Source organism: Rhinichthys klamathensis, unplaced genomic scaffold, assembly GCF_029890125.1.
Source record: "Rhinichthys klamathensis goyatoka isolate OS25496 unplaced genomic scaffold, OSU_Roscu_1.1 h1tg000369l_1, whole genome shotgun sequence".
In the NCBI taxonomy this organism is placed as follows: domain Eukaryota; kingdom Metazoa; phylum Chordata; class Actinopteri; order Cypriniformes; family Leuciscidae; genus Rhinichthys; species Rhinichthys klamathensis.
Window position 1 is genome coordinate 1,366,740 of NW_026606877.1, and position 21,011 is coordinate 1,387,750.

Sequence of the window (21,011 nt, forward strand, 5' to 3'; positions counted from 1 at the left end):
AGCTAGAAGTTATCACTTAGGAATGTGTTTTAAATGTGTAGAATCAGGGCAGATGGCAAGATATTTGTGAGAAAAGTTCTTAGTTAAAACAATAAACATCATAAATGTAGCACTCAGTGTCCACATGATGGCTTAGGGCTGGGCTGATATAATGTGAGATCAATAGTTTGTGTGTATGTGTGTGTATATTCACGTTATTTGTCAGCAGACGTTATTTGTATTTTTTCAGTTTCATCAGTGTACACTATCGTTCAAACGTTTGGCATTTAAATTGTAATACTATTTCACAATATTATTGTTTTTACTGTATTTTTTATCAAATAAATACAGCCTTGGTGAGCATTAGATACTTCTTTTAATCATTAGTTAAGCATTAGTAAACAGTTAATTTTAGTTTATGGAATTATGGCACTTCTAGTGTTAAAAACATTAACAAAATCATACTCTAACCAAACTCCAACTTTTGAATGGAGATAGTCAAGCTCACTAATTGACCTTCATAAAACATTATGAGCTGTCAGTGCATAGTAAAGACTTTACTTCTCAACTTATAATCTTTTAAGGCTACACAGAATTGGAAATATGGTAATGTACTCGTACCTATTCTTTTTAAAGGGATAGTTCACCCAAAAATGAAAATTAAGTCATTAATTACTCACCCTCATGCTGTACCAACCCCGTAAGACCTTCGTTCATCTTCGGAACACAAATTAAGATATTTTTTATTAAATCTGAGAGCTGGATCACTGCTACATATAGGCTTCCAAAGGGAGTGAAACTTAACGGCCCAGAAAGTCATTGAAGAAAATGTTTAAATATTTCATGTGCCTACAGTGGCTCCACTATAAGTTTATCAAGCGACGAGAATACTTTTTGTGCGAAACCCCCCCAAAAATAACGACTTTATTCGACTATTCCATTGCTTCCTTGTGGGCCTGAGACGAGAGTTCAAGAGATTTCCAGGACGCATGCACGAGAACTGACATTCTTCTTCTACTACTATGTACAGCGCGCGTCTTCCTCTGTAAGACGCGCACTGTACATAGTAGGAAATCTCTTGAACTCTCGTTCTGACGTACTTAGAGTCTAACTGGCAGTTAATTGATGTCGGAGTTGCCATAAGGACACGTCTTGTTTATGTACGGTACATCTACATCCATATTCAGTTTTTTTAGAAGTCTATCAATATGCAGTTTTTGCCATTCAAGAGTTGCTCTCTTGGCCTCCACTGCTTTTATCTTTTCAAATGGAGTGTTTCCTCTCACATTTTTGATTCACTGGATGGTATAAGCTTAAATTCCTCTTGCTGAATCCTGAAAGAGCTGCTTTTAAATTAAGGTTCCTCTCTACAGTAGCATGCCTGGGATAAGTATAATGACGGCTGCTAACAACAATTCTGGCTAACTACCATTTCACAGTAATTATATAATTGCTCAGATTTTGAATTCTCTGTTAGACCCAAGGGATTTACAACAGACTGCGTAAAAAGCTGATTGTCAGATTTTATTTTCAGAACGAATGCTGTTTATCAGGCATTAAATTTAGCTGAATCAAAAGAAAGCATTAGCTTTTACTTATCTAACCAGTTACACAGAATTAATCAAAGTGTCAGAAGGACTGGGCGGAACAGATACAACACATCAGTTCCAGCACTAATTCAATGAGTCTGTGACGTTTGGCAGCAATGTCTTTCTTCCTGTAATCAGTTTAGAGTCTGTGTTAGAGACTGTTTGGCTCAGATGGAGTTTGAGCTGCTTCAGGAGAAGATGTCATCTATTTTGTCACCCAGATCCAGTGTCTGCTGATTTATATCTCTAGTCTACATGTTCCAACAGAAGCACAATATTATCACAGTGATGCAAAATGCTACTATACTTACACAAAAAGATAAGTGTGATCTTATTGTGGCAAGCAGGACGAGGCCGGTGGGTCGATTGCTAATGGTATCTCACAAAGGAGCTCCGGTTGGATAAAAGGAGGAGTGACGACAGTGAAGGATGAGAGAGGACCAGGCCTGGGACATTTACGTTATGTTTTGTTTATGTGTGTGCTGCTGTCGTCTGTGAGCGGCTACTCCTTTACTTTCGTTTTGTGTTTGTTTATTTTAGAATTAAAATGTGTGAAACGTTTGCCGGTTCCCACCTCCTTCTCTGAACACTAACCTCTCTAGACGTATTTAAAAGCAGACACTTGGTAGTTTGTTGTCATCAAGTCAAAATTAGTTATTGCCATAAAGAAAAAAAAACCTATAAAGGGCTTAAATGTACTGTGAAATTATTAAAAATATATTTGTATGAAATGTCTTTATGGAAAAATATGAAATTTGCCTGGCTTCAGTCTAGAAATGCTCTGGAGCTAAAGCCACATGCCTGATCATGTTTTATTTCAAATCTGAGGTTAAAACTCTAACTCTCCTAGAACAAAACGTCTTTCATTTTACCCATGAATTGAAAAACCTCTTTATAAACCCCATAGGGAAATCTCAAAGGTCTTCCGGGTTCTTAAGTCATCCCTCCACCACTCTATTAAGCCAAATACTTTTTTTATTGAAAGTAGGGGTGTAACGGTACACAGATGTCATGGTTCGGTACGTGCCACGGTTTTGGGGTCACGGTTCGTTACGAGTTTGGTACATTTACATGTCCACCCCACCAGATTCCTAATTGCTTAAAATAAAAAATAAAAAGAAGGAATTGTTGATTTGTTACTTTAATTGATAGATTGACCAAAGCTGCATGGTCTGCAGTCTGCACGAGACAGCGAGTGAAGCGGCACCTGAGGCTTCCCATTTCCAGGACACGCATATTTCATCACCGGACTGTAGTGAGACTTCCATGACTCAAATCGGCACAATGCCAAATGATTTTGTCTCATTATAACAGCGCAAACAACTTAAAATACTCCGTCATTTATAGTCATACAGAAAAGAGTAAGACATCATTCGAAACTGTACAAGGTCTGTTTTTATTTGTGTACACTCATAATAAAAACAAAACATTGTGCTTTAAAAAACAAACAGGATACTGCTTTCTGCCATGCCGTTTTCTTTCCGTGAAGCTTGTGGAGCGTGTCACAAAAAGTAATCGAAACTTAGCGTATAGACAAGCTCTTGCATGACATCTGAACTCTTTTTTTTTGGGTCAGTGCATAGATCTTCTGCTCTTTTTCCTGTTGTGGCGGTTAGCAAACACCATTGCATTACCGCGAGTGCCCCCTTCTGGATTGGAGTGTGGGTCACCTGTGACTGACTGTATGGACTGAACTGTGACATCATCTCTGCCATGACGGTCCATGTACCTTTGCACCCCTAACAGAAAGATGGTGTACTAGTAACGAATAGGCAGGGACGAAGCAGAGAGAGAATCCACATGCAAGTACTACTTTAATAATAATAATATTAATACAAACAATAATCCAGGGCAAACAAAGAATCTCTGGACAGGAACATGGAACAGCAAACAGCAATAACGACCGACACACAACAACTGAAGTACTGAGGTTTAAATAGACAGGGGGCTGATGAGGGACAGGTGTTGGTGATATGTCATGGGACCTAATAAGGGTAACTGGTGACAAACACGGTACAATGCAAAACAGGAACCAAACACAGGAAGTGAACACAGAAACAATGGGGAACTAAGAATATACTTCAACATACAAGTCCTACAAAATTCAAGACAGTTTAGGGATCGTGACAGTACTCATATTACAATGAATGGGAGGAAGTGGTGTTAGAAGCTCTGGTTGCTATAGGAACACTCAGTGGACTGTGTATGCACATTTGCTGCTCCAGTTTAAAAAGTAAGCTTTTTTTAATGCTATTTGAGCATGAGAAACCACATTTATGATACTGTTGTTGTCAGATTGCATTAGTGATTTCATATATGAAATTTAATCGTAACCTTGGTGAACAGTGTGGCAAGCAGGACAAGCAGCCCTGCTCGAAATCCATGGGAACCGAGCAAGGTTGATGGTGCGAGTGTTAAAAAGCGTCACCTGCCTTGCTCCATTCCCATGGCTCTCGGCCCCCGTCCTGCTTGCCACAAACAGCTTTTGATAATTTCATGTTGCCCCATTCATACCCATGCATGACTGAAATAGCTGCCCTAGAGGCGTTTCAAAGATGGCCGCAAAGTAAAATGACTTTCCTGAAAGGGATTTTGATTCAGCTGCTGCGATCTCTGGATGCCTTTGTCTATATAAGGAACTTGCTGGAATTTCATACGATTTATGTCTTTATGAGTCTCACATGTGGACTTTCTGCTTGAGGACGCCCTCTGGCTTCCAGTATGAATAAAAAAAGACATTGCATCAGCTTTGCTTTTTTTTTCGTGAGAGTCACTCACATTTGATTTGCGCAACGCCACATGAAGTCGAACACACGTATTGACAAGGTACGGGTTTTAATTAAACTAATGAAGATCTGCACCCTCTTTATTGGACCAGTCTGTACCAATCACATTTTCCCCACACAGTGCAAGGTCACTATATACAACATGCACGGTGACAAAGCCATGGGAAGGCAAGTCTGCGACCTGACGTCACTGCCATTATATGATAGACTGATGTGCCCCACGTCATCCAAGTTTAGCCGTTACGCTTTTTCCAATGGTAAGAGACACAGACCCTATATCGTCTCTCATTAATAAGACAATTTCTGGCGACGATCAGCGAATTTGTTTTTAGGCGGCATTGTGAAATGTCGTATTTGTGCACTCAAAGCAGATTTACACATCTAAGATTACTATTATTAATTTGAGTTGTTAGTTTTAACTTTTAATAATATCAGCTGACAGGGCTCCCTGTATGTTTACAGCATTAGTTGTGATTTTTTTCTTGAGAAAATTTAACATGTAGCGACTGTACCTGATATTTATACAAATGTGATCGATATTGTATCAAGATCGGAATCGTATCACAAGCTTATGAAATGAAATTGTGAAATTTGTGTCGCACTAATAAAAACAATAGGCTACCAGTTATTGTGCCATGTAAATTTCGTAACATGTTGTCACTAAACTTAATTAAATTTTCTGTTTTGAGAAAAAAGGTCAGAAAAAGTTTTTAATATAAATAAAAAAAACTATGATAGATTCTCCATTTGTGATGCGGCGGTGAGATATAGCACATATCCGTGTTCTTTTCGCTTGTCTTTTATGTTTGCTAGAGTTTTGATTCAAATCAAATTCTGCCAAACTGCCCATATTACTTCTGAATATGATGTCGTCTTCATAAATCGTATGAACCATGTTTGGAAATGGAAGAGTCCTTATATGGCCATCAATGGAGTCTGGTTGTCATTTGGGGCAGTACCAAACTTTTCCACTAAAACAAAATCTTACTGAAAGCTAATTTCCAAACATTTGGAACACCACTTGTTCAGATTTTTGGCTTTGATTTTCTTGCAGTTTTAGAGTAAAACATATTTTGTAAAATATATATTTTTATATCAAATATAAAAATATATATTTTTACATTTTCATAAACCTTTTCACTTTCATATTTATTTTTCACTTATTTTTTATTTTTCACTACAATAATCTGCCAAGTGTCTTCTTTAAAAAAGAAAAAAAATATTTATGCTCCAAAGTATTCAAGATTTATAAAAAAATTAAGTTGAATTTAAGTTAATTTAATATTTCGCAACATTACAATTTTCTCTGTATTTCAATCATATAACGCAGCCTTCTTTCAAAAGTGTTTATGTGGTAAGTGTACATGCATAACTATGGTGTATATATATATATATATATACTGTATATTCAATGGCACCATGCCACAAAATCCATGCTGACACCAAGGTAGTTTCTTGTATTTGAAGACCAGTTGTCATGTGAAGGACAACTGTGAAGTGTGGTTTGCTTTCATTACACTTCAGTGAGCATTTTCCAGACACTCTGCGTGATGTCATGTTGAGACCACATTTTGTGATACAAAATTTTTGTTTAGTTTTTTCCTCACCAAAGACCCGCCCAACACACACACACACACACACGCACACACACACACACACACACACACACACACACACACACACAAAAAAATACACACATACTCTTGTCCCCCCTTTCACAACTCCACAACCTTGTTTTTTATGTTAGAGGCTCTGGGCCAAATCCCTAGTGTGCAGCAGTATGTTTCAGAGAGAAGATAACACAAGACTCAAAGAAGGTTCTAGAAACCAGACCCAGCAGAATGAGGGGAAGATGGGGACTGGCCCTTTCATGTCTGTGAGCTGTCACTCTGCTCTGTAAGAGAAAGATAGAACGTCAATACAGTAGAAAACCACAACACGATACAGTTCACAATGGATGGAGTCAAGTGCTTGGATGTGTGATGTTATTTGCATTCATGCAGCTCTTTAAAATGCTACACAGCTGTTTTAAGGCTATAGTATAAATGGTGTAAATGTGTGTTCCTGTGCCTTTGAATTGTTTTAACATAATGGCGCACTTTGTGCTCTGGTTGTGCATGTGTGTTTATATTTGCAAGGAAAGGCTGTGTTTGGCACGCAGAAGCTTGTAAACAGTGCCTGTGCATGTCTTTGTAGTTAAACTTCTGTCTTGGCTCAGATAATGACTCTTATGGATGTTTTAGAGTAGCAGACATTGGCATGCACCCGGGTAGCTGCATTGTTGCTGGGTTGGTGCATCCGTACAGCTCAGATCTCTCTCTTTTTCTCACTGTCGCTCTGTCTTCGGCTTGTTTACATGGATTATTGACTTTGGCTTTGACTTTCTACATCTCTGTCTCTGGATGAAAATACCAAAGGAAGTATAATGAAGTTCAATATCAAATTGAAAGTTTTTTTTTTCTTGATATTTATTGGATTCTGTCACTTTTCTTGATGGGAGAGTACACAGAGGACAGGAAATGAAATGACTGGTGTTTTTCTATGTGGTCCACAGATATGTCTCCATATACTGTATGCTCTAGATGACTAGACGCATGAACTCATTTTTAATTACATCAAATAGCTCTGGCCCATGCACTGTATGTACACCCCAGCAGTCTGTTGAAGAAGCCATATAATTTTTTGCATTGCTCCTTGTACAGACAGATCACTAATATTCCTTTAGAGAGAGTTAACCTCCAATTTCCACCAACACCACAAAAACCCAAACAATTCATCACATGCAGCCAATGAGGAAAACTTAACCTCAGTCCTGATATGACCGGGCCCCAAGAAGAGCTCCTTTCAAAGTGAGATGAATTGGATGAAAACAGAGTGAAGAAAAAAAGGAAAGTGTACCAGGAGTCTTCCTGCTCCAACATGATCGGGTTGATGGAGGTCGACGATAATGGCTGGAGACAGGTCGGGTTCATCCTTGCCTTTAAGGCTCACAGCACAGCGATTAACAGTCAAACACATGCATACTCAGCCGGATAATCTGAGAGCTGCTGCTGAATGATAAATACGGGCTGTATTCCGGCTGAGCGAGTGGCAGGGTCAGACAGTAACAGCAACGTTTAGATATTGTATTAAAACTTGCCCTACGAGACTGTCCTAATTCCAAAGAGCCTGACCTTCAGGCGATTACGAGAACGGTCATCAGCTACATTCACACAGAGCAGCAGACAGTTGGTCCGGTTGGAAGAGCTAAAATAAGTAATGAGTATGAAAGGAGATGACAGCCGTATTATATTCTTCTTCCATCCATCGCACATTTGCAGACATCACAAATGGATTTTGAGTGGGTTCAGCTGATATGTGCTCTATGAACAGAATGGCAACGGACAGTGTCATATGTGTATGAAATAAGTATGGGCTTCCCTTTTTTTTTGTGCTGTCAGTCACTAATGTAAGGCCTCAGCCTCTCTCAGGTTATGAAAGATGTCAGATGTCAGAATAAAACTCTCTGGAGATCACATATTTTTAAGAATGAAAGCACTGCAAGTGTCCCCTCAAATTGGCCATTTTTTTAATTTTATTTTTTTGTTTAAAAAAGAGAAGATAATAATTGAATAGAAGATTATTAAAATAAATACATAAAATAGTATTTATTATGTATGATATAAACATGTGCAAAACCATCCTGGGTTTTGCTGTCAATCACTAAAGTAAGGCCTATCTCAGGTTATGAAAAATTGTCATTATGAAAAAAAAAAACACCTGTTAAATTTCAATTGCTTTGGTGTTACCAGATAGATTATATGAAAGAGGATTTACCACCTCTCTCTTTCTCTCCTTCCTCCCCTCCAATTTCTTCATATCCCTCTATAGCAGCAGATGGTGAGGATCCGACTTCAGCAGGTGGGATATATCTAGATATGGTAATTGTTGTGCTCCCCTCATTTGGCTTCTGTATCTCTCTTTGTTGCACTTCCTTCTACTGTTGTCAGTTTTGGCATGTGTGACCTTCCCTGCATGAATTTCACACGTCTTTTTCGGAGCTCTTCCCTTACCTGTTTCTTCACAACTTCTCAAGATCTCTTCTAATGTCAAGGTCTCTTCAATCGTCCTTGCTGTGTTTTTCTGTCTTCTCACCATGACGTCGATGCATAGAGCATCTCAAAACCTGGGTCATAAATCCCCCTACTTATGAAATATCACCTGGTCTCTTTTCAAATCCTGCTATTCTGATCGCTCAGTCGTGATCAACTTTGGTTGCTGTCACTGTTGACATTTTTTCTAGCCTTTTATAAAATGTTATAGTTCTGCATATTTTGCACTGTGGATACACATTCGAACACACACACACACATCGAGTAATGTAAGGTGTTTGCTTTTCTCCAACTTCTCTCGCCCTCTTTGGCTCCTCAGAGGCACACCCATTGATTCCTCTCATCGCGCCTGGTCAGCACTAGCTCTCAAGCCAACTGATCTCTGTGAGCTGAGCTGCTTTGAAGAGCGCTCTGACTCTTCTCTCCTGCCTCGCTGTTTTATCGGGTTCCAAGCTTTCAATAAAACACTCCATCCCTCTCGTCTTCACGTTCCCAGGTGTTCCTCTCATATTGTGAACAAGATGCACATACATCTGTTGCTCTCTGTCACCATAGACAGTTTCAGATAGACTTTTGTGTACATTTTTAGACTCATGATGATTTAGATTTTCTTTAGATTTTCTTATGTAGAGACACAATTACTGTTGTACTGTTGTTCTTAATATCATTAATTCATCGTTGTCATTAGGATACGTACCAAAAACTTTTAAGCTGGCTATGATTAAACCGCTTGTTAAAAAAACGCAACTTGATCCTACAGAATTAGTCAACTACAGGTCGATCTCGAATCTACCTTTTCTGTCAAAGATACTAGAAAAGGCAGTATCCTCACAACTATGTTCCTTTTTAGAAAGAAATGGTATCTGCAAGGATTTTCAGTCAGGATTTAGACCGTACCATAGTACTGAGACAGCTCTCATCAGAGTCACAAATGATTTGCTCTTTTCATCCGATCGTAGTTGTATCTCTCTATTAGTGTTACTCGATCTTAGTGCTGCATTTGATACTGTTGAGCAAAACATTCTTTTAAATTGACTCCAAAATTTTGGCATAAGTGGAATTGCGTTATCATGGTTTAAATCATACTTATCTGACCATTATCAGTCTGTAGCAGTAAATTAAGAGATGTCTTATCGATCAAAAGTTCAGTATGGCGTACCACAAGGCTCAGTGCTAGGACCTTTGCTGTTCACTCTGTACATGCTACCCTTAGGAGATAGGAAGCATGGCATTAGTTTTCACTGTTATGTTGATGATACTCAGCTCTATATTTCTTCATGTCCTGACGAAACTTACCATTTATTGGCATTATTCATGCCCTGACGAAACTATAACAATTTACGGAATGCATAGCTGATATAAAAAAACTGGATGACTAGTAATTTCCAACTACTTAATTCTGAAAAAACAGAGATTCTAATTATTGGGGGAAAAAAAACTTCCTCGTGTAATAACCTAGAATACTGTCTAACACTTGATGGCTGCTCTGTCAAGTCTTCCTCTTCGGTTAGGAACCTGGGTGTGCTCTTTGATACCAATCTTTCATTTGAAAGTCCTGTGTCTATTATCTGTTAAACCACATTTTTCCATCTTAAAAATATATCTAAATTACGTCATATACTCTCAATGACAAATGCTGAACAATTAGTTAATGTGTTCATGGCATCAAGGCTAGATTATTGTATTGCTATTATGGGTGGTTGCCCTTCACGCTTAATAAACAAACTACAGCTGGTCCAAAACGCAGCAGCTAGAGTTCTTACCAGAACCAGGAAGTATGAACATATCAGCCCAGTTCTGTCAACACTGTATTGGCTCCCTATTAAACATTGTATACATTTTAAAATAGTTCTGATTACTTACAAAGCAATAAATGGTTTAGCTCCCCAGTACTTGAGCGATCTCTTAACGCATTGTAGTCCGGCCAGTTGATAATACCTAAAATATACAAATCGACTGCTGGCGGTAGATCCTTTTCCTATTTAGCACCTAAACTTTGGAACAGACTTCCTAACATTGTCCGGGAAGCAGACACATTCTGTCAGTTCAAATTGGCCTTTTTGCGGGTTTGCATTTTTGAGGTTTGCGCAGAGATAACCTTTTTTCAAAAAAATTGAGCGTGTTGAGTGTTTTCTGTTAGAGCGGTGTCGTGTTAGCGGCCCCTAAGTTAATAACTAATGATTTTTGCAATAGAAGTGAATCAATCAATCAAAACTTTAGCTGGACAATAACTTTATTCTATAGCTGCTGTAAAGCCAAAACAATCTCTGTTACTCTAATTTCCTATTATCACTGTAAAGCTGCTTTGAAACAATCTATATTGTTAAAAGCGCTATATATATAAACTTGATTTTTGATTCTCTTATGTAGAGACACAAATCCCGTTTTTCAGCAATTTTTTGCAATCAATATCCAATAATTTCAATGGGAATTTCCCATGAAAGATTTCCCCACGCAGATTTCACAACGGGTTCAAAGTGGGCACGTGGATTCACCATTTTTGTTTTAGTTCTCACAAAAATGAAAACCCATGACCTTCTTTCTTCTGTGTAAAGATAAAAGAAGAGATTTTTTTTAGTGTCTATATGGAAGTCAATGATAACAACATTCTTCAAAATTTCTTGTTTTGTGTTCTGTAGAAGAGAGTAATACAGGTTTGGGATGAGGTGAGGGTGAGTTTTTTCAGTTAACTACAGTATTCATCTTTAGCTTCTGCCTTTAAGTCTGATCCAGTTAATGCACATGAATGTTCTAGTGTAAATAAACCCGACCAAAAAGCTTACAGGCTCTTGTATTGTATGCCAGGACTCCATTCCTACAGCCATATTTAAGACAAGGCTTAATCATATAGTCCCAGACTAAAATGCATGTTTGAGCAGTCTTAACTGAAGCAACTTGCACTGACATACCTTAAAATATGTCAGTGCCATTGTTTTGTCTCATTATGCACACCAGGAATGTTTTTTCTTCTAAGGCACGTTTATAAAAGCTACTTAAATATCCCAATTTAACTAAGGCCTACCAATGGCTTAATCTAAGCCTGGTTTATGAAACCAGGCCAGTGAGTGTTATGATTTATTACATTCACATGTCTTTGAGTAGGCTGTTTCCTCCACCTCAAATGGATTCTGTGGTTACTTAAATGCTTTTCTCAAATAACAACACTATCTATATTGCAGCCATCATATCCTATCCAAAAAACTGTCATTTCATATTAGCTTAGCATCCAAAGTAGCTTTTTAGAATTTCAGATTAGCTCTGCTAACTCTTCAGCCAGCCGTACTTTATGCTGATGCTACTGTATTTGTTCAATAGTTTACACTTACCAACATCTCTTGGTTTCCCCACGGAATTTATGATCTTTGATGAACATAAAAGCCTGCAAATGCTACTGCTTACAACTGAATGGTGCTCACGGTACTTATTTTATTCTTTCATATACTGTATATGCTATCATCTTAAATCATTGATTATCAACCACAAGGTTCTAGATTTTGATCTTGCTTACTTAGTTAAATTTCATATATATATGTTTCTTGTATTTTATTTTACATTATGTACACTTACATGTACTTACAGTGTACTTACCTAAGAAAGTACTAGGTAAAATAAGGTAACACATGGGTTAGGGTAAGGTATAGGGGTAGGTTCAGGGTTAGTACCTAGTTATTACCCAGTTATTGCAATTATAATAATAAGTACATCCTATGTACATGGGGAACAGGACTGTAAAATAAAGTATAAAGTTCTAGCATATTTTTGTTTCATTTTAAGGGAAAAATAGTTTGATATTTTCCCTAAATTATACTGTATATTGTAGATAAAAGGAAAGTGTGCACCCAAAGAAAGATGTCTTCATCCAAAAGATAAATACATAAAAAATATTTATGAAATGATGTTGTCAATCTGAGTTTCTTGACCCTTTATGACCTGCCATAGAACAATTCCACCAGAGTATATCTTTGTATTTTTACATGCTGTGCTGTCATTCTTTTGAGCATTTTCATACGCCATACATCAAAATAATCCTTACTCTCCCAATTTGAAGGCTATGTTTGTAAAAAATAAATAGTAACTAGATAAATATCTCAAAAGTGCAATAAACAAAAAGAAAAACAATTTTAATTATTTATTTTTTACATATTTTATTCAATACAAAAAATGGATAAATGTCAACCTCAAACTTGTCAATGTGAAAAACGTGCATAAAACAATTTAAAACTATACAGAATTGATTTGAACTGTTTACATGAATTAGTTTTTAAGATACACTCATTTTTACACTCATTCAAAAAAAGGGAGGGGAAATGCCATGTAAAATATTAAATTACATTGTGGTCAAACAGATAACATTTTGCTTTTGAATATTGATTGAACATTGAATTGGTTAAAATATAAAATAAATAGATGAGCAGACGTATAGTTCATCATCATCGGACGCAATTAGTATTTCCAAAACCTCCGCGTCCGTGTACTTTCGTTTAGACATAACGTTGCGTGCGTGCGCGCACGCGCGTGTGTGTGTGTGTGAATGTGCTTGTATTTGTGAGTGTCTAAAGGAGAAAGAAATGATAAAATAAAGCAATGGTAAAAAGACAATAACGATAAGAAGGAACATATAGCAAATGGGAGTCAAACGTGTGATTTTTTTTTTTCCCCCAAACCACTTTAGCGGAAATCCCGCTCTGCAGCCGATTTCATTGGTTTCGGTTACAGTGACGGGTTTAGGGATCAGTGTTTGGTGTAGGCAATCTGTACAGTGATTGACATGACCAATGAAAACTTTAGAATCGGCTGCAGGGCGGGATTTCCGCTGAAGTGGTTTGGGAAAAAAAAATCACGCGAGTCAAACGCATGGTCAAATGACGCAGCTTGTGACGTCACAACATGCGACACACCCGGGGGTCATAGTGCACAGAACGTGATATGTCAATGAGCCATCGGAAGACGTAACTATCAATCGCAGATCTACAGAACGTGTGCAAAGACGTGCAATGCATTTTTTTTTTTTTTTTTTTTTTTTATTACGCAGTTTGTACAGACTGATTAGAGGGTGAAAACAACGCAACATGGGCATGTTCGAGGATTGATCTGAACATGTTACATCTCTGGTTTTGTATGCAAAAAGAATGATTGAGCTAGCAATTTGGTTACAGTTTCTATAGGCTTTTAAACAGACACACGCAAACGGAAGCGCCGGCGCTCCCGTCGGTCTTAAAGGGTTAAATTAGTTTCTTAAATAAAAGTGTACATGCATCTTCATTTGCCATGAGCCTTTGTGTGTGGTACACAATCAGGGGGGAAAAGAAAAATCCACAGAGCGGATGAACTTTAGATTTTTGTTTGGGATAGTTTTGATTGGTTTCAGATCTGAAGCTTACATATAATCTGGTATTATTTAGGATTATTTTATTGTCCACAATCCACAAGGGTTAGAACAGTGACCTCAACTGGTTCTTCAGTAGGGGCCTAGGACATTGATTTTAAACCTAGAATTATGACCCGTTGATGCCAAAATTATACATTTTGTGGGGTTGGTAAGTACATGCAGAAATATACCTTTGCATGCTACATGTTTGATATAATTATATAGATTAAGTGAGATCAAAAGCTCTATTATATAGGTAATCATTTAATCCCCCTCAAATGCCTTTATTCATGTTACAGCAGCCTTATCAAAAGCTATTTGCTATTTTTTTGTCTTGCCAAGTTTGAGAGCAAGAGGAAAATGGGAAGCAGGTTTCTTTTTCTTGCTTGTGATTGCCCCCACATGTCTTTTTTTACTGTATGAACTCTGACTTGGCATTGAGACAAAGATTACAAACCATATACTGACTCATCTTTGCATTTCAACGAGAGCGAAAAATTGAGCCGTATAAGCTCTTTGGACTGTATATATCCCACTGTACTTTCAGAGCTGCAATTGGTCAAATAAGTATGAATAAAACTTCAGAAGTTAAACACAATCTATATATCAGCTCCTTTTAGAACCATTTATTTTATTTCTTTACAGCATCACTGTGCTTTTCACTTCTCCATTTTTTGTTCAATTATGGATTTGATATGTACATTTCATATGCAGCTTGGGAACATTCATCTTAGCCCACTGGGCCCTTATTAGTGTAGTTGCTATGGAGGAGCATGTTGCATGAATAATACACTTTATTCTTCCTCCTGGGGAGTTTGAGCGATGGTGCTAGTAACTGAAGCGAACATTAGTAATGCCATTATGTAACTAAAGGTAGGACACAAGTCCATTATTATGACCCCTCCATCAAACACTCACATGCTAAAAGCCCTCTTTTTAAAAAATGCCCTTCATTTGGCCCGAGCACAATTTTTGTAATTCGAGAAACATTATTCCTGCTATGCCTGGTAATTGTTAGCTTCAAACAGTTCACAATAATTTGAAGGGTTTACATTAAACGTGGCCTTTTGAAAAACTCAGTAAAACTCAGGATAAAGACATGTTCTGTAAGCAGGTTAACAGCACAGCGTTTACCATATGTTCTAGGAGAAAAAAAAAATGGCTGGAGAACTGCTAACACATGTTAATCAGTCTTATGAAACACACAAAAATGTACACGCACGCATCCATCCATCTAAAATAATCACCCGGCAATATAGTTTACCTGCATACATACAGTGTACTTGCGTAAAACAATGTATACTATATAGCAAATCTCATCTCGGCTGCATGATTGTTTATTTAATTGCAAAATGTAACTACTGTATATTGTCGACCATTTCTTTGTACAGTATACAGTTTGCTATATTCGCATTTCCAACTATTTCCGGATACACACAGTATACTCGCATATAATAAGCAAAAGACCTAATCTGTCTATCCAAAGCAAACTGTTGCAGGATTTTTCATTTGGCCATGTCTGTTCTTATTATCTCTGCATTCTTGGAGGGATGTGAGTTGACAGGAAAGAATCTCCAGACTGTTCTTCTCCTGCCAGACTGCTATCATGGTGACATTTCCATGGCATTTCCTAGCTTCCTCTTACACCCTCACCCTCACCCTCAATACCCGAAAGACTTTCCAAGGTGAGCTTGAACTTACTTTGGCTCCCTCAAGAGATTTTGCTCCCTTGGTGGAGACCTGGACAGCCACTGATTAATATATTTTGCCTCTGTTCTGTTTTTTACTTGAACTTGTAGTTGCATCCGTTCAGTTTAGTCAGCATTGCTTGACATATAAGGTGGTTGAACTCTGGAAATTAGAGAGAGGGCAGACGGCTCTAAAAGCTTTTCTCTGCCAGTCGTGGTTCTTAGTGGGAAAGGCGAGTGTACTGGGTAGGAGGAAGTGAACTGGTAGGAGGCTGATACTGCACTCCCCGTAAAGAATGAAGACAGAATTAGGCCACGTATGAGCTGTGTAAGCTCTTACCCTGCAAACTCTGAGAGCTGAACATCTCTTTTAATGTGCCTGCATAGGCATTAATGCGAAGGTGTGGTTTTTCTGTGGTACACTGATTCTTGATTAAGGACACAGTGTTCTAAATTACCGGTACAGTATTGTGACATTGCTTCACTACTGAGTGCATGTAAGATGTGCAACTCAAAGTTTGAAGACATATGGATTTTTTTATTATTTTTTTTTATAAAAGCATATTAGGATTTTTCTGTCTGTCTGTCTGTCTGTCTGTCTGTCTCCGTATTGTTCTATCTATCATTATGTTGATCTTTCTATCATTATATTGATCTTTCTATCATTATGTTGATCTATCTATCAGTCTTTTGATCTATCCATCATTTAATCAATCTATGCATATAAACCTTTACACCTCCAGGCTTTTAAACTTTCAAACAAGGCTTTACAAGCCACCATGCAAATTTTTTATATATATAATTTCTTTGAATTTTAATTCGTTTCAGTTATTCTTCCTACTTTCAAATCCGAATAGCAATTATACATCCTCTACATCCAATCTTCTCATTTTAAATTTGGGGTTTGAATTGTTATAAAATAAATTAATAACGTTATAAAATAAATTCTCAATTAAATTTGGAATGGTGCTCAACCGTGCAAATTAGATTGGGGTTGGAACATTTATACTTAAATTTGTACTTTGAAAGAGTCATATTTAAATGTCACAAATTTGATTATTTGATTAGTTACCTATAAATAGTGCAGACTATTATATTTGTAATTGATTATACATTGCAACATGTCTTTGTTTTAAAATGTTCAAACTTTATTTCCTATAGCTTAAATTAAAAAAATAAATAAAAATGCTATAGTTGATATAGCTATACTGGGAAAAAAAGGCTCTCTGGAGTCCCCAGCCTCATAAGATACATACAGGTCATGTGCACATGACCTCACTGTTGCTCTGTGCTGGTGCTTTGCTCGATTTGGCTTTACTGGAAGTCTGATTTGAGCTCCAGCTGCCCGCTTGCTCACCTCTCTACCTCCCAAATGCTCGGTTCAATCTGCTCATGATAACTCAGACATGGAGGCTGTCTGAGCCCCATAACCTCCATCACCTTCACCCTGGAGAGCATTTGAGGGGACTCTAATTAAAACACTTACTTCCTCTGGATGTCAAGGTACAATTATCCAGTGGGCTATTTGTTTTATGTGATGCTCTATAGATGGTTCGGTGTGTAATTATCTTAGATGGATTGCTTTATTTAGTGACAGCTTTATTTGCATGAACCTCACAGAAATCAGATAAAGGTGATCCAATCGATGGCTGAAAGGTTTGTGCAGTAAAAACCTGCACAGGTTCAGACGTCAACGCTGTAATTATCATAATCCAACCAAGTGATCACCATATCTCCATATTAATGCGTTACAATTTCCATACCATCTCAGTGACATTACCCACAATCTGCATAAATGAATAAATTAGAGAGCGTAACACATTTGGGTTGCTTACCTGTCTCACTTCAATGAGGTTTGAGTTGATTCGTATAAGTGAGCAACTAAAATGAACTCTCTTTTGGGAATTTAGACAGAAGCGTCCATCAGAGAGTGATTAATTGTGCAGGAAACATCGGGCGCTTTGCTGTGTTTAACCACCGCTGAGGATTTACTATTCTGCATTGGAGCCGGGCTCTTCTGATAGATTGGCTTCCATTGTGACTTGTCGGAAAATCGGGATGCGTGAGCCAGCCAACATCAATTACTTTCCTGCCACAAGCACGAGCCTCCCAACAACGGCTGACATTCTTGTTGATCCCCCTGACTTGCACCACAAAAGGAAACAGCACAGAGGACAAAGCTTTGTTTCATCGGCCACAATGCCTGGCGATGTCTCTCAGGAACGTGTGCAAATGGGGCATACGTCCCCCTCCTTCCTTTCTTTCGCTCCCGTTTCTCCTCCTCGTACTGTCTCTCCCCATCCCTGTCTTGCTCTCCCTCTTCTTACTTCCATCTCTCTGGAGGTAGAGAGGGGGCTGTCACAAAGCTTTGTGCGGTTATAGATCGTCATGTCAGAATGCAGGCTTAGCTGTCACCCTCTCCTTCAGGATGCAGAGGACTTTTAATAGAGTTCTGGCAAGGTTATTACATGATGTGTCCCTTTAATTAGCTACTACTCTCATTATAGCTTATAAGATACAGTGCTGAATTCACAAATGTTGTTAGGGTTACCTTCTGTGGCACATATCTTCTTTTAGTGACTTTTTTTTAAAGTATGTTGTCTAAGAACACTACTAACAAATTGACAAATTGTCCTGACTTCATGCAATGTATAATTTGTACAACCAGCAGAAAAACAAAACAGTGATTTACACTATACAATTGAAAAGTTTTAAGTCTCTTATGCTCTGAAATAACTATTTTCTAAAATAACTATTTTCTATTTCATTATATTTTATAATAAAATTTATTCCAAAGCTGAATTTTCAGAAGCCATTACTCCAGTCTTCAGGGTCACGTGATCCCTATAAAATGTTATTTTACAGCATTATTTTCAAAATGTCTTAGTATCGTCGATGTTGAAAACGGTTGTGCTGCCTAATATTTTTGTTGAAATATATATATATTTTTTCAGGATATTTTGATTAATGGAAACTTCAAAAATAACTGCATTTATTAACATTACAAGTGTCTTTATGTCAATTTTGATCAATTTAGTCAATCCTTACTGATTACAAGTATTAATCTATTTAAAAAATACTTACTGACCCCAAACTTTTGAATGGTAGTGTAATATCCTTCGGTTTTGCATGTACAAACAAACATTTTGTAGAGTGTCATTCAGATCTCTTCTGCTTAGGACCCTATTTATACGTATGCCTTTTAAGCAATCTACATTTTGTCGGACTTTGCACTTGAGAGCACATTGATCCTATCTCTGTAATACATCTCTCTACTCCACCCATGCCCTATTGCAGAACTTGCGACTGATATTTTGAAAGATTAAGCTGACTGCCCTGCAATTTCATCTAGGAACTTTTGACAGCATGCAACCCGATGCAGGCACTCTAATGTTTTAAACATCATGGTATTGATAGGCCATGAAATATGGGCCCTTTGGGGGTTCTTATGAGCTTGACTTGCTTGCAAATGCAGGAATTGTGAAGACTAAAAGATTAGAAACTACTCCAGAACAACTGGTCCATTGTCTGAATGTTGTTTTTAAAAGCTCTTAGTGAAATCAGCATTTTGATTGGTCATTCATGATTTCACAAGAGTTTCTTTTCTTTTTTCTTTTTTTTTCTTAAAGGCGATAAAATCAAAGTGGTTTTCCATTTGGAGTAGGGACACTCAAACCATTAAGAACCAATGTAGTATGAAAATCTCATCACTCGTTCAAGTCAAATGAAATCAAGTCAAGTCACTTTTCACAACTCTACAACAAAATTAGCTTTACAAAAAATATTGCCCCAAGTGAGCAAACCAATATTTGTTTTGACCATTAGATCACTTTCAGTGTTACCCTGTTGTTGCTAATTTTATTAATCAATTGAGTTTTTAATTGTAATTTTAAGATTATTTTCCCCCCTTTACTTTATTATGTAAGTTGATAGTTACCCTTGTCCAAGTTTTGAGGTTTGTTTGTGGCAAGGTTTTTTTTTTTTTTAAATGTATTCTTTTATTAAGCAAGGGCACATAAAAGACATTTATAATGGTAAGATTTCAAATAAATGCTGTTCTTTTGTACTTTCTATTTATCAAAGAATCCTTAAAAAGTGGTATACACAAAAACAGCATGCCTGTTTACAACATTGATAATAATAAGAAATGTCCAATGATTCTTGAGCAGCAAATCAGCATAGAATGATTTCTGAAGGATCATGTGAAACTGAAGTAATGAATGCTGAAAATTCAACTTTGCTTGATCAGGAATAAATTATCACAGGAATAAATTATATTTTAAAATGAATTAAACAGTTATTTTAAATTGTGGTTTTATTTATTAATGTCTGTACTGTATTTGTTATCTATTTTTTTTTAATTTGCTGCATTCAAAATAAATGCAAACTTCTTTTAAAATCATTTAAAATTCTTATTAACCCCCGACATTCCCATAGAAATATATATAAATATTACACACAATATATAGTTTATATTGAACAAAATGTTCATGCAATTATGTTATGTTTGCATGCAATTTGTACAGAAACATAAACCGAAAATATTTAAGTATGTAATTGGTATATTGCTGGAATCATGACTTTACTTTCAAGTTCAGATTTGCTTAAAAAAATAAGTAGGCCTACTGGTATCTGATTCCAAAAAGTCTGTAAATCACCTCATATTTTACAGCGTAAAAGAGGGAAAACAAACTCAAGTGGAAACAGAATCATCTGGGGAGACAAGGCACATTACATTAAATGTACATATGCAACATATTATCTACTTACCTAATATATGCCACATATTTCATAATTTTACTGAATCCATCATTCACTTATAATGTCATTAAACTGAAATCCTGTCAAATAGCATTGCTCTATAACCTTACCTTGACCTTTTCACATACTGTGAAATTTCTGCTCCGATTTAACTCTCTGACTGATTGTTGCGAGAGAGTGAAATGCCAGATCTCTCTCTCTCTCTCTCTCTCTCTCTCTCTCTCTCTCTCTCTCTCTCTCTCTCTCTCTCTCTCTCTCTCTCTCTCTCTCTCTCTCTCTCTCTCTCTCTCTCTCTCTCTCTCTCTCTCTCTCTCTCTCTCTCTCTCTCTCTCTCTCTTTCTCTTTCTTTCTCCGTCTGTGTTGACACAGAGGTAATGCAGTGCCCATGATATCCTTTATCCATCAAGCGCTTGAGATACAAGCGCTTACACCGCAAGCCATGTTATAAACTGCTGATGTCTGATTCTAACCCATCTGTTCATCTAACCCATTATGTGGGTTGTGAAAACTTGCATACATAAAAAAAAAAAAAAAAAAAACTTCAGTCCATCTTCTTATTTATATTTGTCTATATTACAGGACCCTGCCATCCAAACCCTTGTCACAATGGAGGCACCTGTGAAATCAGTGAAACATTCAGGGGCGACACATTCATTGGATACGTCTGCAAGTGCCCATCAGGCTTTAATGGAATCCATTGCCAACACAGTAAGTTCATACATTAAATTATACAACGCGGGGCGGGTGGG

General features: G+C 37.2%; 1 protein-coding gene across 3 annotated transcripts in view; it reads left to right on the forward strand.

The window, feature by feature from the left end:
• Nucleotides 1-21,011, forward strand: part of edil3a (EGF-like repeats and discoidin I-like domains 3a) — a 234,392-nt gene that overhangs the window by 61,417 nt on the left and 151,964 nt on the right. Inside the window, exons 2-3 of one of the 3 annotated variants that reach the window (XM_056233375.1) lie at nt 8,225-8,254; nt 20,842-20,970. In XM_056233375.1, the coding sequence (XP_056089350.1) occupies nt 8,225-8,254; nt 20,842-20,970 (159 nt within the window). The remainder of the gene's footprint in view (nt 1-8,224; nt 8,255-20,841; nt 20,971-21,011) is intronic. The other 2 variants (XM_056233376.1, XM_056233377.1) reach the window with 2 other exon arrangements.